At 35.1% G+C, this 26,606-nt stretch overlaps 2 protein-coding genes across 2 annotated transcripts in view; one reads left to right on the top strand and one right to left on the bottom strand.

Annotated features, from left to right (window-relative positions):
• The window catches only part of LOC148285152 (uncharacterized), a 31,591-nt gene extending 29,394 nt beyond the window's left edge, over positions 1-2,197 (bottom strand). Inside the window, exons 1-2 of the mRNA XM_088229525.1 lie at positions 1,940-2,197; positions 1,662-1,742 (exon numbers count right to left, since the gene is read on the bottom strand). Coding sequence (XP_088085651.1) covers positions 1,662-1,742; positions 1,940-2,029 — 171 coding nt within the window. The 5' untranslated portion in view covers positions 2,030-2,197. The remainder of the gene's footprint in view (positions 1-1,661; positions 1,743-1,939) is intronic.
• Positions 2,198-5,768: 3,571 nt separating this feature from the next.
• Pldn (biogenesis of lysosomal organelles complex 1 subunit pallidin) lies at positions 5,769-17,355 on the top strand. The gene is made up of 5 exons (XM_088229560.1): positions 5,769-6,213; positions 8,132-8,239; positions 9,730-9,817; positions 14,929-15,015; positions 16,832-17,355. Exons 1-5 carry the CDS (start codon positions 6,200-6,202, stop codon positions 16,937-16,939), a joined length of 405 nt encoding a protein of 134 aa, XP_088085686.1. The 5' UTR covers positions 5,769-6,199; the 3' UTR covers positions 16,940-17,355.
• The last annotated feature ends 9,251 nt before the right edge of the window (positions 17,356-26,606 follow it).

The following is a 26,606-nucleotide window of genomic DNA, read 5'->3' as shown; positions in this document are numbered from 1 at the left end:
CATACATTAACCACTTCGATCTTTATAAAAAATATTTATTTATGGTCAAACAAACAAACTGCCTACCCTTACAGAGAAACAGCGTAATGATAGAACGCCTATTCACTCTATCTTTGCATACAGATCTCGCTTCCTCTACATTCATTCAATTCAATTTATTTATTTTAAATATAACATATACATTACAAAAATATATTCAATACGTACATATTATAAAAAAATTTAAAAAATACACGAAAGAGACTCATGTCAAAGTAGTCGAAGAATCCTGCTCTGGAAAACCCCTTCGGATACATGGAACAGATCAATATCCAGAGCGATGTTGTTCAGCATAGCGGTAGCCCTTCCAACAGGCATAACCATAGGCAGGTTGGTCCTGAATATCGGAATATGAAACAATCTATGCTGACGCTGTCTTAGGTAATTATCAGGAACATACAAACCAATGCTTATCATAATTTCAGAATTATCTTCTCATGCACGCGCGCAGATTCTTCCGACTTTTAACACGTCCATCATCAAGTATTTGTTAGATTGGTTCATACCATGTCTTTCTCTATTTCTGCCACTCATCAACATTCACAGTGTAAATATTTTAAGCCGTTCTTTGGTTGTCTTTTTTTATTATCTTTAAAAAATAAATATTTGTGTTCTTATGATTTACCCGAATATATAATTTTGAGGGCCATTTTCAACGAGTTGTAAATAACTCACTATTAGAAAATGGGAATCAAGTTGGGGATAGAGTAGGATTCGAACCGCAGACCTTCGATCCGTGAGTCCGAGACACTAGCCACGTGACCAAAACCCGATTATTTTTCGCTTTACATGTCCGAACCGAAGCGGAGCTCCTTTCGTGATTTAGTCGATAATGCTTATCTCAGCCTTACATAATATACAGATCTCGACATTTGTGCATCCGTCGTACATAGTTTTACCACACATTTGCCTGATGGATCGCATTTCGACAGCGTTTAACCTACTTTCATCATTATTTTTCCAATTCCATACTTCGTTCCCATACATCAGGGTCAGGACCGGGACTCCATTGTGAACTGCTAATTTAGCCTCTTGCGACAAAAAAATATTTGCCAAGGTGGATTTAAGTGCACCGTTCACTCTGTTCCCGGCACTCACCCTCCTTCCAATATATTTCTCAGCCATTCCATCCCTAGTAAACATACTTCCCAGATACAAAAATTCCTCTAATTGTTTTAGTATACCCCATTCACAGTGATTCCACATTTGGTCATACATTAGTTTCTTTCAAAAACTGTCAGATTTGATTTGTCAACATTCATCAGCAGATCGCTTCCCTCGCATGCATCGTAGGCTTTTGTTACCAAGAGTTGCATTTCTTCTTTGTTGTTGGCAAGAAGCACGGCATCATCAGCATACAAAAGACAATTGACAGTTAAATCACCCATTTGTGCTCCCATTCTTAAGCCTTTCAGTTCTTTCATAGGGTTATCAATATATGTGTGGTAAACGGCATAAATAGCAACTATTAAAACAATTAATGCCGACTCGAACAGTACACACATTTTTTTGTAAAACACCGAGATTTACGGCGCAAAAACGCGGGAAATGGCAGCGCAATAAAAAAAATGTAAAGAAAGTAGACTGAGCTAGGAACGAGCGAAAATAACGCCAACACTCACCTGACCGTCGCCGCTTTCTCTCTCCGAGAGGTCCGAACCGCTGTTATCCGCGGAGCCGTACTCCGACTCGCCGTCCTCCTCCTGGAAATGTACCACACGGGAATATTATCGCCGCTAATTTACTGACAACTCACTATCATGACCTCATTGTTATGTTCAATTGGCTCGCATTCCGACCTAATTAACCACACAAACACTACACCTTATAACACCATTAAAAACCAAATTTAATAAACAGCTGGGAAACGAGTATTTATCGATGAAATCAGTGCACTTACATCGCCGGAATTTATTTGATTCTCGTCCTCGTACGATGCGTCCGAATAATCGGCAGAGTCCGACCGTTCTTTACGCCGCCTCGGCAGCATGTTTTGAATTAAGGAAGCAATCTTGGCAATTTATTATCGGCGGAACGCCGAACAGCTCGATGAATACAAAAATATATTATTTTATGTAAAATGGAATTTCAAAGGGCTAATTCCAAAAATGTCAAAATCTACGTGCCTCCTCACTTTAGGGAAACCCATAGATTAAAATAAGAATGACAACTCTACTATTTTTTAATTAAAATATTTTACAGTTATTTATGATAATTTTATCCAGCCATACAAACGTTTTTAAAACTTAAGTAGATACTTAAATTACATAAGAGAATTAAATTTATAAAATAATGATGAACAGTAATTGTTAGAATTATCGAAACTCAGAATTGCTACATAAAAACTTTCAATTCAAAACAGAACATGATACGAGCTAAACATACTTGTTTAAAATATTTAGGCATTAAAACCTTTTGTCCCCGATATTTTTGTTTTAAATTATAAAATCAACCTTTATTGTATTGGAAAAAAACGCGGTGATGTTTTAAAATATTTCAATACGAATTTAAATATAACTTTCCAATACGTTCTATTGTTTTCTTTAATCTGGGGTTTCTCAGCAATAATGCATTTAAATATAACTTTTTAGTTCATGCCAGCCAATGCTCAAAAGAACCCCATTTTAATTACCGCCTTTACAAATAAATACATTAAAATAAATCCCCATTTACCCAAGCCGTTACTAGGTATTCACAAATATTTCGTCCATTGTTAATGTCAATTACGACCTCGGGTTAAATTCAAATGACGAAGCGGCGAATTACCCGGAATTCCAAAACCCTTTCTATTGAAAATAATAACTTTAACAATAAATATTGACCCATGTTTTCCGCTGGGGAAAACATAACCTTTTTTAATAATAATTCACAAACCGATGGCCATTAAAAAAATATTTGTAATTTAAAAACTTATAACAAAATAAAACGCAAAATCAATTCCTTAGTATTACATACAAACCTTTTTCTTTTTCAAATTTCATACATCTTCATTCGTACGCGCGCCGATTATTCCAACTTGCCACATGTTAACTTAAACTTTTATTAACTTTTGCGCTATCATTTTCTAATCTTAGTTAATTATAATTTAGTTTAATAAGAAATAATTTACCGAACATAATATTTTAGTTCTAAATATGACGAAGTGTTTATGAATAAGTTGTGGAAAAGAGACAATGAGTTTTAGGCAATAAGCGAGAGGGAGAAGGAGAGAGCTCCTAATTTGAGTGTTATAAAACCAGGAACACTCAAATTATAGAACCACAAGTTATAAAACCAGGAACAAAGGAGTCGGAAAAGAGTCGGGAAGGAGAGTCGACCAAGAGTCAGTCGACAGTCGGGGAAGCGAGTCGAGTCTACGCGATCGTACCGTCGATCGCTATACGATACAATGTCGAGAGTCGTGGAAGTTGAAGTGAAGTGAGTGTACGGGTAGCCAGTGCTACGTAGCAAACCTCGTGGAATCCGACTACTCCACGAGGGTCATCGGAGGCCACTTTCCAGCCGCGAAGGTCCCTCCACATCCAGGACATCCATCGTCCTCCAAAGGAACGCCAGTTTCCTGCACCGCCAGCGCGCGTGCCCAGCCCACGGCCGGCCAGTCTTCCAGGCTGTCACCGTCACCATCACCACGGGACCGAATCCCGAGAGCCGCCCAAGGCTCTATCCATGGCAGATCCCCGCCCAGGACATCGCCCAGCATGTGTTCGTCTGAACACAGCATCCGGACCACCATCCGTCATCTCTCCGCATAAGTGAAACCACCATTGTGTTAAAATTAAAATATTAGTGAAGAGTGACAATTACGAACTGCATTAGTTAAGGACCTAGATCTATAAGTATTTTCTTTATCTCATGTTTGTTACTAGTTCTAAGATTATTATCATGTTCTAGTCAAATAAACATAGTGTAATGGCCATCGGTTCGAATTCGTCACGGCAGTGACATCTGTTGAGAAAAGATGAAGTCAACCGAAAAGGACAACGTATTTGATTAGTTAATCAAATACGTAGTTTTAATGGGCGTCGATAGATGGCTCGCCTGGTCTTCCGTCCCTGCACACGGGCGGAAATACATTAAAAATTATCTTGCAAATTTTGCCATATTGGGCACGCCACTGGGTTTTTGTAATCTCCTTTTAAATCTTCTAAATAATCGCGAAGGTGTTAAAATTCAGAGTCAACAGTTAATCCATCTCCTAGGAAGTGACCAGGAAGACGAATTGGATGCAGACCAGGACTTCGGGATTGCCCAGGTCAGTTGTATTCAATTTTCTTTGACGGATTACCTGTCGGTTGGGTTCGGACTGTTGGCCATTATTATATAAATTAACTTTTGATTGTTACTTAAGAATCGAAACTACAAAACAAGAAACATGTATAGCTTGTGAATGACATAACATTATACACATAGGTACATAAAACATTCAAGCTTTTTAAGTTATCTTCCAATTTACTCGTTTTCAGAATAGAATTAAGTTTTATTTATTTTCTTTTGGGCTTTAAATTCATTAAGTTTTAATTAGGATTATATTATCATGATGGGGAATAAAATTGGGAACACATGGCGAAATAACTTACTATTCCACATATCCGATGAGGCACCAAGAAGACGCGATTTTTCTAATTTATCTCAAGTTTCCGTTCGGCGTATGTTCCCGCTTTCTCTCAGTTAGCGGAGAGACAGACAGCTTCCGTCTATTCATATGCTCAAACGCGGAACTTGATTTTTCACAGCCTCCGAGATGATCAAATCTCATCTTAATTTTTCTCTCATCGCCACTTCCTCAAAAACCCAACCATCCCCATTAAAAACGTTAATTTTTAATATTACATTTTACCCCCCGTGATAAACATTTGTTTTTAGAAAAAAAATATTCCATATCTTTCAACGTGGCAATATTTCTGAAGTAAAGAAATTTTCTATGCACTTTTAAAGTCGGCGCCAGTGGCATTACAGTAAAACATATTTGTAGTATATCTTGTCTATGCCAGTGGCGCATCGAACCTCGTATCTTCATTTTCCATTTTATTTTTTTGCAAATGCCATGTTTTGATAAACATACATCATAGACCATTAAAAATAATTTGTGGAATATAGGAGTTAAAGTATTGGAAATGTAATTATTATGATTTCTATGTTGGAGAAGGAGACTGTTAGGATAGCTTAGGGAGAAAGAAAAGGAACTTATAATTTATAAGGCAAAAATACCTAATGCGTGATTGCGATCATTTTCATTAAAAGACACTCACATATTGAGTATTCATATATTTTTGTCTTTGCCATGTGGAATTTCATACTACTATACCTCAAAGTCATCCGGAAAATAGTGGACGTTTCTTTTGTTTATTGACAACAACCCCTTTGAACCAATGAGTCTTGCATATCTGGTTGAATCAAAACTTGGTGTTTTCATTTAAAGAGTGCATGATAACGCACGCAAGTACGCACGAGAAAAACTGCTCTCTCGTGCCACGTGGTTTAAGATACCACCCCATGGCTGCTATTCCAAACGCTCTCGTGGCCGTAGAAAAAGCTTTTATCTCGCGTATTCACATACAAAATACGTGAGATTAAAGTGCTTTCTACGGGCGCTATAGCTTTTGGAATAGCAGCGCAGGTACACGCATTTATAGTAGAAAATGCGATTCGTGATTTATAACTTACAACATTACACATTATTTTATGGTCGGTTGCGGTTGTACTTTCTACGTATATATCTGTGGACCTGTGACGTATTATCTGTGGTCGGTGCTAGTGGTATCTATGGTTTTACGTTCTACCCGCAGATTTTATATCATGTTATTATATGTTTAAATGTTGTATGTTTTGTTACCTGCGCTGTACTAGTTGTCGCTATTTATTTTTTAAAAAAGTGAGTGGCGCGATTCCTCTACACTGCCTATCTGCCTCTGTGATTTAAAACTCAAAACCCAGGGATTATGTAGAACAAGTTTCGAAACCGGCGTTTGGCTGCTTTGTTGCTCGCTGCGTGTGAAGTTTTCTCTCCAGACCTAGTGTAAATAACGTTGCATCTCTGTTTCTGTCGTTACCAAAACGGTAGAGTAAACTTCGACGCGTTGATCAAATAACAAATAACCAACTAACCAATTGTGACGATTGTCGATTCCTCGATTATATCCGATACATCTATTAAAACAACATGGAAGCTTCTAGGTAATGCTACTTCTACTTGCTATTCTATCGTTATTTTGTTCAGTTTAAATATTTCGACGTTTCAATAAATAAACATCTATTATAATGTTTTCTATATTCCTTAAATTCGTGGATTCTAACACATTTATTCTCCCAACTCTTGCTTTGTTCTCTGCCTGTCCTTGTCCAAATTATTTTTTATCATCCAAAGTAACATGGGTTTTATTGTCCAAAATAACAAAAGACAATCGACAGTGAAAACACAATGGATGATTTAACTGTTTTTTGTATGTTGACAATGCCGTTCTTCTTGCTATCAATAAGTCTATAATGTATGTAAGTGAAGCGATTTGATCAAATATTTGCATAAAACTACATGAACGTGGGACAGTGTCCCGTGTGAGATAAACAATACGAATGAAAGAAGGCTAGAATGAGGTATATGATATTGTCATTGGCGTGAAAGAGATAAGAATGATGATTGTATTCCTATGTATTTTACATGCCTACACTAAAAAGAACGAATTCTTAATGGAAATGATGAAAATGAGCTAACATTTTCTCTTCCCTTTGGAGCATGTGCCAGCCTATCAACAGTCCGTAATACTTTACAAGATTAATTGAGCTTCGTCAATATTATTGTCATTATTTTGTTCACTCTCGTGTAATAAATCATTTTTCTATCAGAAAACGAAGAAAAATTGATTTAACTTACAAAAAGTTTTATAAACATTTGTTTAATATTCAGTAATTATCTAATATATAAATAGTTATTAAATCATATGATTTCCTTACTTTTTATCCCCTTCTAATATAAATTTCTGTTTAATAAATACACTAACCAAACGAGCCATAACATGTGATGTGTAGCCAGTACACATTGCGTCTAATAACTATAATATCTTTATAAATATTGGGTTTAGATTTTCAGTATTCCTCCATTACACATTTACATATCGAGTGAAATTAGGCACAAAAAAAACATTTTATCTGAAATCGGGGATAAATTACAAATATCATCAAAAGTATACTCACAGTAAGTCACGTAGTCCAGTAGCTCTCGGGAAGTTGGCGCGGGGGCACGTTTCGCCCAAGTCTTTAGCGATACCTAATGGTTTTTTCATGTTTTCAGCAGTTAGATTTGAAATATTATCATCTTTGAATTAAATTATGGATAATTAAAGCCATTCCCTATAATTATTCCATTTTTCCCTTTTTAAATCTCTTATTTTTTTAATGTGTAGTGACTACACAGCACCGTAACGCGCGGGTGTATTAAGGACAGTAAGGTTAAGGTTGAACCCTTACGGGTTTTTAAAAGTATTGAATAAAAAGTTATGTTTTGTGCATTTTCATATCATATTTTGACTGCCTCCATACCTATGAATGTATTTTTATTGGTGTTTTTAGTGTGAAATATACATGTACCAATTAAGTAAAAAAAACGACCCCCCCCCATTTTTAACCCCTTCAGCCGCCACTACCAGTGAGGGAACATTATCTTTAATGTAAAAAAAGTAACATAAATTGTTAAATAACAAATAAGTGAAGAGTTCGAAACAGCTCAACAGCGTTTTTATTTTAGCAAAATTAAACTGTTCACACTCCAACAGAAGTATCCTGTCTGTTTGTTTCCAACAGACCAATATATTCTACAATGTTACGAGTACTTATGTCCAAATGTTTGTGGACAGGCTGGATTTCCTCCCTAGGGAGTTATTCAGATCTAAATTTGTTCCAACAGGGAGGGAAATCATTTTTGAAAAGGGGATATGAAAGTCTAGACATTTACAGGGCTTATTACTTTTAATAGGCTGGTTTAAGTGGTCGCTCTTTTCACTGTGTAACATTCACACTTTTGCCTATGTTTACACATCTGTACTTCTTCAATTCTTCCATCTGTTGGTTTTAGTGAAGTAAAAGAGCTGTTTGTTTCCAGCCAAGAAATGCTTATCAGCGATGACGATATAAATAATTTGTCCGAAGGAATCCTAGGAATATACCAAGAACCCCTACAGCGAGTATCTTCGAGTCTCAAGGAACTAACGTAAGTAGATTAAAATTAATATTAACAATGAAATAGGGAAATATCACGTTTTTTTTAAAATAGGGGTCCATGAAAAACTGTTTTTTTACTACTTATTAGTAGCATAATTTTTTATTTTTATTTATTTGAAAATTTATTTTTTAACTCTTACGGATTATTACATTTATTACTTTTTGAATTCCCACAAAAGCAGTCATTTTGGGGTGAAAATATAACTAAATGTGAGATCAGTGTGAACGGAGATATTCTGAATCAGGTAGAAGAATTTGTGTATCTGGGAAGTATGTTTACTAGGGATGGAAAGACTGAGAAAGATATCGAAATGAGGGTGAGTGCCGGGAACAGGCTAAATGGTGCACTGAAATCTACTTTGGTAAACAAATTTTTATCGCAAGAGGCAAAATTAGCAGTTCACAATGAAGTTCTAATGTATGGGAGTGAAGTATGGAATTGGAAAAATAATGATAAAAGTAGGTTAAATACTGTCAAGATGCGTTCCCTCAGGCGAACGTGTGGTAAAACGATGTATGATAGGTGCACAAATGTCGAGATCCGTGAACTTTGTGGGACTGAGACATGCATTATCGACACAATCAAGAAAAGGGTGCTGCGTCAGTTTGGACATGTAGAGCGGATGGACAGCGAAAGAACGGCTAAAAGGAACTACGATACGAATGTTGATGGGTGCATTATGTTGATGGGTCCATACTGCTGAAAATTTTAGCATCCTTTAGGGGCTTGTATACCAACATAATAAAAAAAATTGACAGTCTGACTTTCTAAACCTGCGAATTTTAAAAATTCCCATTATTTTCTGAACACACCCCTCGTATAGCTATTTCCAGTGTTATAGTCCTTAAAATATAGCTCGATTAGAATGACAGTGGTCAGCAATAGTTAAGACAAAACTTTGTAGTGACGTCTAAGGAGTGATTTATATTGACACACGAAAAATCATTAGTATCTGGCATGTAAATTTTTTTTTTATTAATACAATGCTTGGCATAAAAATCAACATAAATGTATAAAATCAGTTTTAAAACTAAATAAAAAAAAAAAAACCTAATTATTAACAACGTTCTTACAAGGTTACATCATTTTGGAAAAACGTTCGAGATGGGACAAATTGATCAATGTAAATTGATGGAATAAAAAAAGAATTCATTTGATGTTGTTCATAAAAAAAGTTCAAAATTTGTTGAATAATTGTCTTAAACACACTATAATAGGCTTGTTTTTGCGTTTTTATATCAATTTTCGGATACAGAGTTTCATGTTTGCATGAAAAAACTAATAAAATTGATTTGATCGGTACATGATCAGTGATCAGTAATTTCCCATCACTAGTGGCATTAATTTGTGCAGCTCTCATTTTAATCAAGCTAAATTTTAAGGACTATAAGTTCATGTAGTTTAAAGTAGTGAAAAGATGTTGCGTATGTGTTAAACTGTTAGACACCGGTTAATTAAAACATGTATTTTTTTTTCAGAATCAAACAGAAATCACTTATCGAGACAGTGGAATGTCAAAATCTAAAATTGCAGACCACTCAGAGCAGTGACATCATTAGGAATATGGTAAAAATACATCATTTTAATTTATTTTTTTATCGGATAAACGAAGGAAGAGAGTATGTTCAAATGTTTGCAGACATGCTGGATTAAATTATTTATTCATAATACATATCATCATCATCATCATTCCCTTACCACACCCAATGGTGCAAGGGCATTGCATTGGTACACCAATAGCAGCGTATTGATCATTTTTCCTACATGAAGGTAAGAGTATCAGTCTTACGCTTCAGGTGCCAGTCCGGGGACTGTGAAATACTCTAGTGTAAAAACTACCTTTTAAATAAATATTTCATATCGGTCATGTCGGGAATCGAACCAGAGACCTCGCACATGGCAGGCAAATGCAGTGACCACATATTACATAAAAAAAACATGTATGATTGAAAATGCAACAAAATTGTAACAAGGGTATAAATTGACATTAGAAATTAAAATAACATATAAGTGCCATCTATTATAAACGTGTTGATTCTTTCATACATTTTGGAGAAGCTTCTCCTTCCAATTTAATGCAATAATTTTTACATTTTTTGATTTTATTTTTTTCTTTTTATTTGAAATTTATTTATCCTTAGGGATTACATTAATTTTAAAATTTAATTTTTCTTTTTTAAATTCACATTCTATTGTTAATGATAATATTTTAAACAACTTTTGGAAAGGTTTTTTTAAAAAAAAAATTTAATTCTATTATTTTATTAATATAATTAAACATTTTTACTGTTTTAACATTTCAATTTTCTTATTCTATTTCTTATTGGCAAAAAAACATTAAGGTGACTCGCCATTAAAATTTTAAAAAAACTTATAAAAACAATTAATTTTATAGATGAAATGAACAGCCGGAAAAATCACTAATTTACATGTATATACAGTCGAACTCGGTTACAACGATCACCGAAATAGCGAGATCTCGGATGTAACGAGGAAACACTAGTTGACATTTTAGTTCATGGTTTTCTCCATGCAATTATTCACTGTTATAACGATCTACTTCTCGGACATACCGAACAAAAATATTGTCAAAAATTACACTAAAAATCTTCAATTGTTAAAAACATCATTGTTCGTAGGTTTTCACGGCCTTCAGAATATAGATAGTGTTTTTCTGGGTTATTGTGCCGTGTTTGTGGGCTTTGTATTGCCGACGTTTCGGAGCACATTGCAGTGTCCATCTTCAGGGCTGAATGTATGAGTGTAGTTTTTAGTGTGTTTAATTGTGAGGAATTTGTACCGTGTCGCAGTCGGGCAATGTATGTGGTTAAGTGTGTGGAGTTTGTACCGTGGGCTTTGGAAGCACCGGGTACCATGAGGTTCGTAGTCGTAACCCATCATCCCTGTTTATGTTATTAGGATGCTTGTATATTTCTATGGCTTCCTTTATTAAACGGGCTTGATGATTTTTGGGCTTTCCAAGGACATTTGGCTCAAATGAGAAATTATGCCCTGTTTCTATGTAGTGCTCTGCAAGAGCTGATTTATCCGGGTAGCCCAACTTGCATGCACTCTTGTGCTCTTTTATTCTTGTCATTATGTTTCTGGCAGTCTGCCCTATGTAGACTGTTTCACAGCTTTTGCAATTTAATTTATATACTCCATCTGTTTCAAGTGGGTCCCGATCTTTTACTGATTTTAGTAAGTTTCTTACTTTTGAGGTCGTACCGAACACTGTCCTTATGTCCCGTTTCTTAAGCGTTTTTGCGATTCTATCCGTGACATTTTTGACATAGGGAAGGAACGCTATTCTTTTATCCGTATTAGCATCATCCATCTTGGAAATATTCTTTGGATTTGTTACCGACATTATTCTTCTTTTTATATCCTTCTTTTCATAGCCATTACTTTCTAATACTTTTGTCAGTATATTCAATTCCTCTTCTAGGTTACTTTCTTCACAAATACGTGTTGCCCTTCTGGCCAGCGTGTTTATGATGCCTAATTTTTGAGATGGGTGGTGATGTGAGGTAGCATGGAGATACTGGTTTGTATGTGTGGGTTTTCTATACACCGTATGTCCCAGTCTGCCATCTTCCTTTCTGCTTAATTTGACGTCTAGAAAAGATAGGCTTTTGTCCTCCTCTACTTCCATAGTAAACTGTATTGCCGGGTGGAGATTATTTAGGTGGTCTAAAAACACTGTTAATCTTTCTGCACCATGATTCCAAATGACAAATACGTCATCTACGTATCGAAGCCATACTTTGGGTGCATATGGAGCTGTGTCCAAGGCCGTTTCTTCAAATGTCTCCATGAAAAAGTTTGCTAGAACCGGCGATAAAGGATTGCCCATAGCCACTCCTTCTAACTGTTTAAAAATTTCATTTTCAAAAGAAAAGTATCCATTTGTTAAGCAGTACTCAAATAAAGCGCACATGTCTTCACTAAAAATCTCTCTTATAAGTACCATTGCGTCATTCAGGGGCACATTCGTGAAAAGTGACACTACGTCAAAACTGACTAATATATCATCCTTCTCAACTTTTAGCTCCTTTATTGTATCCACGAAATGTGAAGAATCTCTGACAAATGAAGTGGTTTTTCCCGTGTGTTTTTGAAGGAGACTTGCCAAGTATTGTGAGAGTTTGTATGTAGGAGCACCTATAGTGCTTACTATTGGCCTCAAAGGAGTGCCTTCTTTGTGTATTTTTGGTAGTCCGTATAGTGCTGGAGTTTTCGGAGCTTGTGTAAATATCTTCCAATGTAAGTCTTTAGGAATATTAGATTTCCTCACTAACTCCCTAAAAAAACATATTCTGACAAGATGCGTGAGCTATTAAAAAGCAAGACATATGAAAAACTAAAGAAAAATCCCACCAATAAGATTGATAAAGGAATAAGGGCATAGGGCAGACTGCCAGAAACATAATGACAAGAATAAAAGAGCACAAGAGTGCATGCAAGTTGGGCTACCCGGATAAATCAGCTCTTGCAGAGCACTACATAGAAACAGGGCATAATTTCTCATTTGAGCCAAATGTCCTTGGAAAGCCCAAAAATCATCAAGCCCGTTTAATAAAGGAAGCCATAGAAATATACAAGCATCCTAATAACATAAACAGGGATGATGGGTTACGACTACGAACCTCATGGTACCCGGTGCTTCCAAAGCCCACGGTACAAACTCCACACACTTAACCACATACATTGCCCGACTGCGACACGGTACAAATTCCTCACAATTAAACACACTAAAAACTACACTCATACATTCAGCCCTGAAGATGGACACTGCAATGTGCTCCGAAACGTCGGCAATACAAAGCCCACAAACACGGCACAATAACCCAGAAAAACACTATCTAAAAACATCATTCTCTAAATAAAATCCTAACAGTCAGTTAACGTAAAGGATAAATACCGCCGGGCGTTGGGATCAGATTATGTTTATGATAGCTATGTATGTGTCTAGGTACCTAATTGGAGTTTTCGCCAACAATATTGAAATATGAACACTCATGTGGAAACATTGTGGAAAAATAAGGATATTTATTTGTCTGCATTTGAAAAGAATATCACGGACACAAAAACATTTAGAAAGTGCGATCGTACTAATGTCGATGACGCATTGCTCCAATGGTTTTGTACCCGAAGAAATGCAAAATTTTCCTTCAATGGACCATATTTACTTGTTTACTTAGTGACAATGTGCAATAGCGATTGTATAAAATAAACATTTCTCTGGTATAACGAGTAACATTTATAACGAGCAAATTCAATCGGTTCCATCTTCCTCGTAACAACCAAGTTCGACTGTACTTGTACATACGTATTTTGGAATACATGAAAATATATAAACAATTAAAATATTTACATATAAGCTAATATTCATATATGAATGGAATGGAATCATTTCTCTACAATACCGCAGAGTGTGTGCGGACCAACTACTGCTTTACAAAATTATGACAGGAATGGTTGACTGTACAGAGCTGCTTGGTTTAATAACAGTACATGTGCCAACCAGGATTTGTAGACGGTACCACCTGTTTCATGTACCAATAAGTAAAACATCGTATGTTAAAAATGCTTTTTTTCGTAGGACTTTTTCAATGTACAATACAAAATTTAAAAATATAGATTACACAAACATCACTCTGTCAGATTTAAAATTTACACTAAAAATGTATTATGTAACTTAGTAGACATTATAATAATAAATATGTACATCTCCCTTCCCCTCCTTATCCTCTCTTCGAGCATTCTTGTCCTTATCCCGCCCAATTTACAGTAACTTAATGTTCTTAAAATAAATATTTAAAAAATCTTTGATTATTGAGTACATGAAAATAACATTTTTAAATGTATAAATTGTATGTATTTATTTGATATGTAATATATTTTCTTTACTAACTTTGTATACTATGTGGAAATCTGTTATTAGTTCTGAGTTTATACACTATATCTGTTTGTTTACTAAAAATATGTATGTAGAACTGTTGATTTCCCAATTAAAAATAAAATAAAATAAACTTTTGATCGAGTAGCCACTCTCTTATTTGGCTCTTGTTACATTGTGTGTTAAATTTAAGTTCTTTCGGCAATAAATTAAAAATGCCAGGTACTAATATTTTAGAGTTCTATTACCATACTTATTACGCACTTTTGGTACTACCAAACCATCATTATACGTGAAGCGTGTATTATGGTTATATTTGAGAGGTATTTAAAAAATGTTACTATTAAATGGTTCTTAAATGATGCAAAGCCACAGTGATCCTCAAACAGGCAGAGTTTTAAGTGTTTTGTACAGGAGAACATTATCATTTCTTTGTCTGTAAATCTCTGCTGGTACAATTCTCTTAACTATAGAGTACTGTAGACCCTGGATCATTGACCCCGGTTGTCTGAGTCTTTTATTTAGTTTTGTCTGGTAGTTTATTGTATAATTTCAGTCCTTTATTGGTCTCGACTGTCCTTGTCTCGTTTTAGAAAGTTGGATATGATATTGTTCTGATATTCTCATATTGTGTCCATGTTTACTACTTTTTTTTTCAAGTTTGAATATTAATTTAATATCTAAATAATTTTTATATAAATCTAGCTAATTTTCAGATCCAATTTTCCCATATCACTGAACTTCCTCATTGATTTATTTATTAATTTATCAACAGTTTGGTGATGTGTCCCACTGCAGGGAGAGACTCGTGTCCATAAAGAAGCAGATGACTTCCCTGCACGAGAGATCCACTAAACTAAAGGTATTTATTAAATTCATTTATATTTGGTTCCGTTCCAGACTAGGTAGACATTAAAAGCAAAAACGAAGCACACCATCATGCCGTTTTACCGTAGGAGTGAGCGGATAAGATAGAATAAGAGCGGATAAGGTGGCCTCCGTGGTGTAGTGGTCAAGACGCTTGACTCACGCACGGAAGGTTCCGGGTTCGATTCCCGGTGAGAACACAAAAATTAAAATGTGATTTTTCTCAAGCCTGGGTGCTCTGTGATGTAATTCACCACTGTAATTAGGCCTCCTGGCCTGTTGTGGTGCAAAAAAAATAAAAAAAAATGCAAAAAGAATGCAACATCACTGTCTTGCATGCAGACATTCCCTTGAGGTGATTTTCACAAAAACGGCGCTATATAAATTATCCAAATATATATATATATATATTCGACAGACAACACGTGGACTTCGCGGACGACAACAAAATTCGACAACTTTGCGGACGACAACAAAATTATCAAAATAAATAAAACTTTACAAGACTGTTTTCTTCTTCAATCAGACATTAACTCTTTTAACCAATGGTGTAAAGTCAATAGATTAGAACTAAATATTATAAAATGCAAAATAATGTCATTTCATAGAACAAAACAACCGATTTCCTTCGAGAACCTAATAGAAAACTCCAAAATTGATATAGTTAAGTCCATCAGAGATTTAGGAGTTGTTTTGGACTACAAACTAACATACAATGAGCATATAGATAATACAGTAAATAAATCACTGAAATTACTTGGCTTCATTAACAGAATATCCTCTGATTTTACTAATGTCCGTACAATCAAAACTCTTTATTGCTCAACTGTTCGCCCTCTTCTTGAATATGCCTCAGTGGTCTGGTCTCCATTCTATGTCAATCGCATAAATCACATTGAATCAGTCCAACATCGCTTGCTTCGAAAAGTAGCGTGGATGCTTGGACTAGAGAGAGGTAATTATTCTTATGCTGATATAGAGTCAATGTTAAATATTTCTAGTCTACAAAAACGTAGAACTAATATTGACTCCATATATATGTTCGGCATACTAAATGGTATAATCGATGTTCCATCATTACTGGGACAAGTAAAATTCAATATTCCGACTTGTAGGTTGAGAAACAATGAAGTACTGTTCATCGATCAGCATAGAACAAACTGTGGCCTTAATTCTCCAATGACCCGTCTTTGTTTTTTTGTTAACTCAAGACAAGATCTGGACTTTTTTGGTTTAAGTTTATAACGATTTAAACGAGCACTAAATAAATATTTAAATTTATTTCAACAGAGAGGGAAAAAGTTTTCGAGAAGGGAATATGGAAGTCTAGGCATTTACAGGGCTTATGACCTGTCATTGGCTGGTTTAAGTGGCCACTTTACACACTGTGTAACATTCACCATTCTGCCCATGTTTGAACATCCACATTTCCTCAACTGTTCCATCTGTTGACTTTTGTGAAGTAAAAGAGCTGAAACCTTTATCACGTGGGTGAGATTCATCCGGCTGAACCAAATCACCTACTAGGCAACGCCTGGAAACAATTTTCCAATTTTTATATCCCGGAACCTTCCATGCGTGAGTCAAGCGTCTTGACCACTACACCACGGAGGCCGCTTTAAAGCATTTCATTTAAAAATACAAGATGTTAACAGTATGAAAATCATTAATTTGTCTCTCCTGAAAAGTTTGCATACAGATTTGTTTCAAAGTACCAATTTCCTATATGGATGTCATTTAATTAAATTATTTTAAAAATGAGTTTTCAAAGCATTACATTGGATAGTAAGCACTGGCCTATCTTTTTCCAGATGCGTTCCCAGAATGTCCTGAGCAGAGCCACCTGCCGACAGTCGGCGCGGCTTCAGGAGTTGGAAAGGGAACAACAACTGATCGGCGGCCGGAGTTCCAGCCCATAACCCACTACCCCCGTCTACCGTCACTTCGAGAGTAACCAAACAGCCGGATATGCGGACGACCTTATCATTTTCGGCAGATCCTAGCAGCCAGAAGTCTTCGAACCGCCTGAAGCAGTTGCAGCAAAGGAAGGTCTGCAGATCAATGAAAGCAGATTTTTTACCGTAACTAATTTAATGTCTTAAATTTTTATTCTTAAATTGAAAGTTGAGCTTTATGCGTTTGGTGATTTTTCTAATCGGCGGGCTATGGAATTACGTTAATAAATAGTAATGGAGTGTCCTATGCACCATAAATTACAAATAAGGGTATATGATGATGATGAAATAGTAAATGCACTCCTCGAAAAATAATCAAAGAAGCATTCAACAGTACTATGTAGTCCTTGTAACAAACAATATTAAAATTTATTTCAACAGAGAGGGAAAACATTATTGAGAAGGGAATATGGACATCTAGGCATTTACAGGGCTTATGACCTGTCATTGGCTGGTTTAAGTGGCCACTTTACACACTGCGTAACATTCACCATTCTGCCCATGTTTGAACATCCACATTTCCTCAGCCAGTCTGCAAGCATTTGGACGTACTCAAACATTGTTGAACAATATTAAAAATTAACTGCCATTTAAATTTATTTTTTTTAACTCGCAAATCTCTCGCAAACTGATTATCACTCACACAAGTTAAGGATTGTTTTTACGACATTTTGGTTTTTTAATTAAGGCCAGTATTGAGACGCATCGATTATTATTACCTGAAAAAAAACTCCCGAAATGTCACTAAAAACCGGCTTGAAAATGTATCTAAGTCTTTCACGATAAAATATTGTGTTTTGAGAAAACGGTATTTTTCAATAATTTATATTTGGTGCTGTTGAAAGAAAACTTCGGCCCTAGGGGAAATTGGATGAAAAAAATGTTTTCTTGCGCGCGGTAAAAATTAGAGCATTAAATTGTATAGGAAGGTTTCTTGAAAGAAACTTGGAAACTTCATCACACTGGAGTCAAGGTTCAAGTAGTCCTCCGAGGGTTGGTCTGAAACCCTTTCCCAGCTATCGATAATATGCTAGGTATTTTCTTGCACCGCAACCTCCGGCTCCTTGTTTAGGCCAGCTTTCCGGAAACAATTCTTTATGGTAACGTCCGTAATTTCACCCCACTGCATTAACACTGGTATAATGCATTGCATCTAAAATAGACACCTTAAATTTTTTAGGGTCCTCACCTTGTAATTTATTATATAAATAAAACACGAGTGATACTTTAATCCACATATTTGGAATATCCAGTGACCGGTTTCATCGCTTTCGCGACATCTTCGAGACTGGTATCTTTATTAAAGAGTTAAATGTATTTATACAAAACAGAGGTAAGGATAGACAATTCAAAGTTATATGATAGCTTCTATCCAAAATGCATGATGTGCAGACTGTGGTGTAGTGATATATCTCATTTTCCCCTTTGAAAATTTGGAAGCACCATTTGTACTGTCAAAGAGTTTGTCGAAGAATAAGATGACATCACTGGTAGCCAACAAACTCTCCTTCTTCGGTGATGATACTGCAAATTAAAAGATACATATTTACTAAACATATTTTTGAGATTTTTTGAAAAGATTGCACTAAACATTTCAACACCTACCTCTACAGAAAACGGCCAGATTGTTTTTTATTATTTATAAATCAATTTAATATAAAATGTATTGATAGTTAATAGTTACATAAATAGTTCTTACCATATTTTTTTCCACTGAGAAAGTAGGCCCTCCTAGTGTCATCTTTAAATAACGCATTGCCCCTACATTCGTGAGTCCTCACCTTGTTCTAATTCTGATAATAGCTTATTTACTAAAATCTTTCCGTAGTGGTGCTTGAATGCACGGATTATCCCCAAGTCCAGAGTTTGCAGTTCACTCGTGCAGTTCGGTTGAAAAAATGCCAACTTACCAATTTAACATTCCTCAGTGTCAGGTTTGTGGGGTGAGCAGGGCACCTATCGAGGGATAATAAAATTTTACGATTCCTCACTCCCATCAAAGAGCCTAATGCGGTGAGCTGCTTTTCAAATAGGGTTGACGTCATCCGTGCCTTTTTATTTGGTGCATATTTTACTGGCAGCAACCTTACATTTTTAAAGCAGTGGGGTTTTTCAGCCTTCCCAATTATTAAAATATTACAACAGAGATGAAGAACATTTAAGAAAAGGTAATATAGAAGTCTAGGCATCTACAGGGCTTATGACCTGTCAATGGCTGGTTTAAGTGGCCACTTTACACACTGTGTAACATTCACCATTCTGCCTATATTTGAACATCTATATTCTTTCAATTCTTCCATCTGTTGATGTTCGTGGAGTTAAAGAGCTGAAACCTTTATTTATGCGGGTGAGATTCATCTAATTGAATTATTTCACCTACATACTAGGCAACGCCTGAAAATGTTATTTTTTCAATTTCTATACTTCTTCATGGACCAGGTAATTTGTCAACAATATTTTGAGACAGAAAAATTGAAATATATATTCTAAAGTTATAGGTTAAAGACGTATTTGAATTAGTGATTTTAAAGTGAGCAGAGTAATCTCGTGTAATCCAGTAGTGATAATTTTGGCCAATAGAGGCGCCAACTGGTCGCTGAATGGAATAAAGGAATATATAAATTTACTTAGCCAAGAAAAGTAATATATTTTTTTGGTGATGTGTTTTTTCCTAATAATACTACAGTATTATAAAACATTACTTACGATGTCAAAAAAATATGGTAAGCTGCATGTAATTGATTATAAGGAGCATTCGCCCCTGCTGTACACGCTGTGTGTAACTTTTATACTCACAGGCGTGTGCGTGAGGTAGGATTAGGCCATCTTCCTTTTTACCTGCATCCATCCGCTCGGGGCCTCGCGTCCCTGCTGGAGCCTGCAATCGGTCCCGTCGGTGCCTTATGACCTCTCGCTCAACACCCTACTACGTTCTTTTCAGAAGGTGGCGGGGAAAAGGATTCATATATATATTTTATCACACAAGAAATAAGAACGGCTTACTTACATGGATAACACTATTTATTTTATAAGAAACTGGCGTGTAATGCAAAGGTATTTGATTACACATTCAATAAAATCTAATTTAATTCAAATTTACATCTAACACGTGTTTTATAGAAGACTAATTTTATGTGAGGAAGCACTGCAGTTGAATTTCGGACAAGGAGAGAAGAACGGGCCTTGAACTTCGCGCCTTTTATAGCCTTTGTTCTTGTCTCCCTCTACTTCCGGCTGGGTATCGAACCGCAGGCTGGTAACTTGACGAGCTGCGTTCGCTTGTGTGGTTTCGCTCCTCGGTAGGTCCTTGAGGATCGTCTATGACGGAGGCGCCACAATATCTACAAATCGTACTGGGTGCAAGAGATGAAATTTTCTTATTTTTAACATTCTTCACCCAACTGTTAAAGACGGCAGGGTTTTTATTGCTGGAAAAGCAATCCAGCTTTACTTCGTCTTTTGAAACTTTGCAGGATTCCACACGACAATATTTATTCATGACGACGCCTTAAACGCTCGTATCCTAAAACCAAACCTTGTCTACTAAAATTTGGACAAACTCAAAATATTGTTAATATGCTTTTGTCCCAACAAATTGCTGTTTAGTTATCATTGGCAATGGTTGAATATAGATATACCTGAAGCATTATTTAGGACCTTAATAAATAAAAGAATTACAAAACAATCTGAAAAAAATTGATCTGCAATTTCAGTTTGTCATCAAGTGCTCAGACATTAATTTATATCGAATTAAATAGACTACAGAGTTATACATTATGTACTAAAAAAAAAAATTTTAGGATCCTACAATCAGTAACTAATACACCGCAAGACAAATAAATTTACGAGTTCTCAAAAAAAACTAAAATTGACATATAATGAATTATTCTTGATATTTAATTAGTTTTTTTTATATTGTTTGACATATGTGATGACTACTCGTTATTTCAAGGTTAAAATAAAAAATCTTACTCATGAATTGTACTTAGAAATTGCCATTATATATCAGGTATCAGATTACCCGAACCTTAGAGACCCATAACGGTTCATTTATGGTCGAGTGTTTGTGATGGAATAATAAAAGACATGTTATTTTTTAATTCATATTTAAGAAGTAGGTTCTTATCGCTTTATTTTAAATTAAAGTATTTTACATTTAAACATATTTATAACATTTAAACATATTTATAACATTTAAACATATTTATAACATTTAAAAATATTTAGTACTTAGTGAATTCACCTTTATTTTTTATAACATGTAAAATTCTATTATTTAGAGAAGCGTAAAGCGAATCTAAAATTTCTGATGTTATTTCTTCTTCCCAAACTTGAATTAAGTTTTTTTTTAATTCCTCAATGTTTTTTGATTTTTTTTTCCCGACTTTTTTTTTCATAATCGCCCATAAATTTTCTATCGGGTTCAAATCAGGGCTATTCCCGGGCCACGTCAACGATTTTAAGCCAATTTTCTCCTTGAATTCATTGATCTATAAAAAAACAATAAATTATTTATCATGTGGTCACAAAATGCATTTAAAAATATATATATTTGTACTCACAGTGCGGGCTCTATGGCACGGCGCAGAATCGTCCTGAAAAATTGGGTCCGCGGTATACTGCGTAATGTCCTCGATTGTTGTAATAATATGTTTTTTTAACACTTTTTTGTACTGAATGGCATTCATCGTACCCTGTACAAAATTTAGAGGTCCTAAACCGTATGCTGTCATGCACCCCCAAATCATCACGTAGGGTGAATGTTTAACGGTTCGAGTGACGCACGACGGATGATATCTTTCCCCACGTTTTCGTCGAACTATCTTTCTGCCGTCTGGACCAAAAAGGTTGAATTTTGATTCATCAGAGAAAACAACATTTTTCCAATCCTCCAAGGTCCAATTCTGGTGCTCTTTCGCCCAATCCAGTCTAGCCTTCTTCATTTTGTCCGTGAGTAATGGTTTCTTTGCGGGACTCCGTGCTTGGAAACCATGCTCCAACAGCCGCCTGGACACTGTTTTTACTGAAAATGTTGATGTGCTGGTAGACTGCACCTCTGCGTGTATTTCAGGTGCCGGTTAAAATCGATCGCGCATAACAATTTTTTTTATTAAGCGATCATCTCGGGCAGATGTCACGCGCCCCCGTCCGCTTCCTTTTTTCCGTTCTATGGATCCAGTTTCTTGGATTTTTTTTAATAAAAACCTCACTGCACCTTCTGAATACCCAACTCGACGAGATATTTCACAATTAGATATGTTTTATTGCGACAATGTGATTATTTTGGATTTTATCGCAATCGACATTTGCTTTGCACTTTCCATGATTGTTGTGTTATGTTCACTCAAACGCGGGTAAAACAAGACTGTTGAGACATTTTAAAATGTAAATATTGTAGAAAGGTGACACATAGTGTCCTTAATTTATTAAACAAAAGAAAGAGGTATCGATAAAGGATTTCTTAGAAAAAGGGCTCAGTAAAGTCAAGGGGCGCGGTAGCAGGTAAAATCGTATTTTTTTTTGTCTTGCGGTGTACTTTATTATAATTAATTAATGTGGTAAATTTGGCCAACAATGAATGTATATTATTTACAAGTTTTAAAAATATGTGTGTTTTACTTAAAAATAATAGTCAAACCATAATAAACAACTTCATCAATAATATCTAATGTATCGGAATAACAAAAAGAGGTTCTCCGTCTGCATATTATATTATGTTGAAAATAACCATACATATTCAAATGATCAAGTATAAAAAAATACATGGGAGAACTCAGCACACACATAGTTAACAAAAGAACATACAAAAACCTTCTGAATGCATTTAAAGAAGAATAAAAATGCACTTTTAAATTAGAAATTTATGATTTACTTTACTTTTTGCTACTGCTAATTTTTGAAAATAATTTAAATTGGTTTTTAATAGCTTCGATTCATATTTTCCTGTTAATAATTTATTTATTTCTTGTGTCCAGTTATGCCATTGTAATTTTATGATTAATTTAATAAGTTTTACTTTAGTCACATTAGAATGGTCTGGACACAACCAGTCGAATTTTAAGTTTTTTTCTGTTATGCACTCCAAGTTCTTGTGAAATCTTACACTAATCAAATTGTTGGGATCATTCAGATATCCATGAATTATTTCTATACATCTTGTAAATACACACAGAAGGGTTTTAGACGCTATTTTTAAAGATTTACATTTATCATTCCTTTCCCTTATAGTTAAATATTTATGATGGATTGTTGGTTCTGTTTCCGTAAGCGACTGTTTGCAGGCCTCGCAGTAATTGTCTTTCAGAATCCTCCGACAAACCCAGCCAGCAACATACCCATGGGCTCCAACTTTACTCCTCTCTTGTTGAGAGTGTAAAACAGATATACCACTCACAGTATTGGCATTGCAATAATTTGCTATTGTCAAAATTGATGATGAAACCATTGAATCTTTATTAAGATCGGATATTGAAAGTGAATTGAAGCTATTATGAGAGATTTATAAACTCTTTCAAGTTTAATGGCATTTGTCCTCTATCATCTTCGCAGTTGAAGGTTGGAGAGTGAGCAGATAAAAAATTAGTAATGACTTAAAAGAGTTCACAAAGTCCGCATGTGGATTCACATTCCTTCCATTGTACATCCTAATCATCCCGAAAAAGTTTTCTAAAGGATCTTTGTTGAGACGACGCGTGACAAGTTTTTTAAGACCTGACTGATGCATGTCCGCCCAGAGCCCCTGGAAACCTTTCAGAGTTGATATATAGTTTTTTAGAGATGGTAAAATCTTATCTTTTCCAGAGTGCAAAAATCTCATGCTTTTTAATTTATTGATAGCTTCTATCCAAAATGCATGATGTGCAGACTGTGGTGTAGTGATATATCTCATTTTCCCCTTTGAAAATTTGGAAGCACCATTTGTACTGTCAAAGAGTTTGTCGAAGAATAAGATGACATCACTGGTAGCCAACAAACTCTCCTTTTTCGGTGATGATACTGCAAATTAAAAGATACATATTTACTAAACATATTTTTGAGATACAATATTTTTTGAAAAGGTAGCACTAAACATTTCAACACATACCAAATTCTGCTGCAAAACGAAGAGCGGCAACCATCCTTTCACTTAGCACTTTGGTACAGTTTCTAACTTTCATTTTCTTAATTTTGTATGGTAAGGTATGATATGTTCGTCATTTATGCTTTTCAGTAGCCTAATATCCCCTATTTTAGAATCTTTTTCATAAACATATACAATATCATCCCAGCTACAAACTTTTTCTTGATAAATTATGTTTTTTGTAAGGAAATTATTTCTTAATCCTTTAATTAAGTGTGGAGGGTCATAAATGATTTAAATTTTATTATCATTTATATCAAAAAACGTTTCATCTGAAACAAAAAGTTTGATTTGTGAGTAATCATATAAATGACGATGATAAATTAAAAAGAAGAGAGTGAAAGTCAATTTAAAATAGGGAGTGATATGGCGTTTTTATTATTATCATGGATAACTTACATAGCGCCATTTTTGTAAGATAATACCTCAAGGGCGCTTTGCATAGTGACTCTATAGATAAATCAATTTAATTGAAGCTTTTAAATTTGTAATTTAATTAAAACAATTTATTTTGTTGTCACATGCCACAGATTTATTCAAATATCCTCTCCGCCTTTCCCTACAGAAAACGGCGAGATTGTTTTTTATTATTTATAAATCAATTTAATATAAAATGTATTGGTAGTTAATAGTTACATAAATAGTTCTTACCATATTTTTTTCCACTGAGAAAGTAGGCCCTCCTAGTGTCATCTTTAAATAACGCATTGCCCCTACATTCGTGAGTCCTCACCTTGTTCTAATTCTGATAATAGCTTATTTACTAAAATCTTTCCGTAGTGGTGCTTGAATGCACGGATTATCCCCAAGTCCAGAGTTTGCAGTTCACTCGTGCAGTTCGGTTGAAAAAATGCCAACTTACCAATTTAACATTCCTCAGTGTCAGGTTTGTGGGGTGAGCAGGGCACCTATCGAGGAATAATAAAATTTTACGATTTCTCACTCCCATAAAAGAGCCTAATGCAGTGAGCTGCTTTTCAAATAGGGTTGACGTCATCCGTGCCTTTTTATTCGCTGCATATTTTATTGGCAGCGACCTTACATTTTTAAAGCAGCGGGGTTTTTCAGCCTTCCCAATTATTAACATATTACAACAGAGATGAAGAACATTTAAGAAAAGGTAATACAGAAGTCTAGGCATCTACAGGGCTTATGACCTGTCAATGGCTGGTTTAAGTGACCACTTTTACACACTGTGTAACATTCACCATTCTGCCTATATTTGAACATCTATATACCTTCAATTCTTTCACCTGTTGATGTTTGTGAAGTTAAAGAGCTGAAACCTTTATTTATGCGGGTGAGATTCATCTAATTGAATTATTTCACCTACATACTAGGCAACGCCTGAAAATGTTATTTTTTCAATTTCTATACTTCTTCATGGACCAGGTAATTTATCAACAATATTTTGAGACAGAAACATACAAAAACTTAAAGAAAACAAATTTAAAGAAGAATAAAAATGCACTTTTAAATTAGAAATTTATGATTTACTTTACTTTTTGCTACTGCTAATTTTTGAAAATAATTTAAATTGGTTTTTAATAGCTTCGATTCATACTTTCCTGTTAATTATTTATTTATTTCTTGTGTCCAGTTATGCCATTGTAATTTTATGATTAATTTAATAAGTTTTACTTTAGTCACATTAGAATGGTCTGGACACAACCAGTCGAATTTTAAGTTTTTTTCTGTTATGCACTCCAAGTTCTTGCGAAATCTTACACTAATCAAATTGTTGGGATCATTCAGATATCCATGAATTATTTCTATACATCTTGTAAATACACACAGAAGGGTTTTAGACGCTATTTTTAAAGATTTACATTTATCATTCCTTTCCCTTATAGTTAAATATTTATGATGGATTGTTGGTTCTGTTTCCGTAAGCGACTGTTTGCAGGCCTCGCAGTAATTGTCTTTCAGAATCCTCCGACAAACCCAGCCAGCAACATACCCATGGGCTCCAACTTTACTCCTCTCTTGTTGAGAGTGTAAAACAGATATACCACTCACAGTATTGGCATTGCAATAATTTGCTATTGTCAAAATTGATGATGAAACCATTGAATCTTTATTAAGATCGGATATTGAAAGTGAATTGAAGCTATTATGAGAGATTTATAAACTCTTTCAAGTTTAATGGCATTTGTCCTCTATCATCTTCGCAGTTGAAGGTTGGAGAGTGAGCAGATAAAAAATTAGTAATGACTTAAAAGAGTTCACAAAGTCCGCATGTGGATTCACATTCCTTCCATTGTACATCCTAATCATCCCGAAAAAGTTTTCTAAAGGATCTTCGTTGAGACGATGCGTGACAAGTTTTTTAAGACCTGACTGATGCATGTCCGCCCAGAGCCCCTGGAAACCTTTCAGAGTTGATATATAGTTTTTTAGAGATGGTAAAATCTTATCTTTTCCAGAGTGCAAAAATCTCATGCTTTTTAATTTATTGATAGCTTCTATCCAAAATGCATGATGTGCAGACTGTGGTGTAGTGATATATCT

The sequence above is a fragment of the Micrasema longulum genome, unplaced genomic scaffold (genome assembly GCF_059751315.1).
Source record: "Micrasema longulum isolate JH-2025_06_02 unplaced genomic scaffold, ASM5975131v1 h1tg000054l, whole genome shotgun sequence".
Taxonomy (NCBI): Eukaryota; Metazoa; Arthropoda; class Insecta; order Trichoptera; family Brachycentridae; genus Micrasema; species Micrasema longulum.
The sequence above is the reverse complement of the archived record's forward strand: the minus strand, read 5'-3'. Positions and strand labels throughout refer to the sequence as shown.

Coding starts and splice junctions, on each gene's coding strand:
- Pldn (XM_088229560.1), top strand. Junction 8,240..9,729: donor TCGAGTCTCAAGGAACTAAC/GTAAGTAGATTA, acceptor TTTTTTTTTCAG/AATCAAACAGAAATCACTTA. Junction 15,016..16,831: donor AGAGATCCACTAAACTAAAG/GTATTTATTAAA, acceptor ATCTTTTTCCAG/ATGCGTTCCCAGAATGTCCT.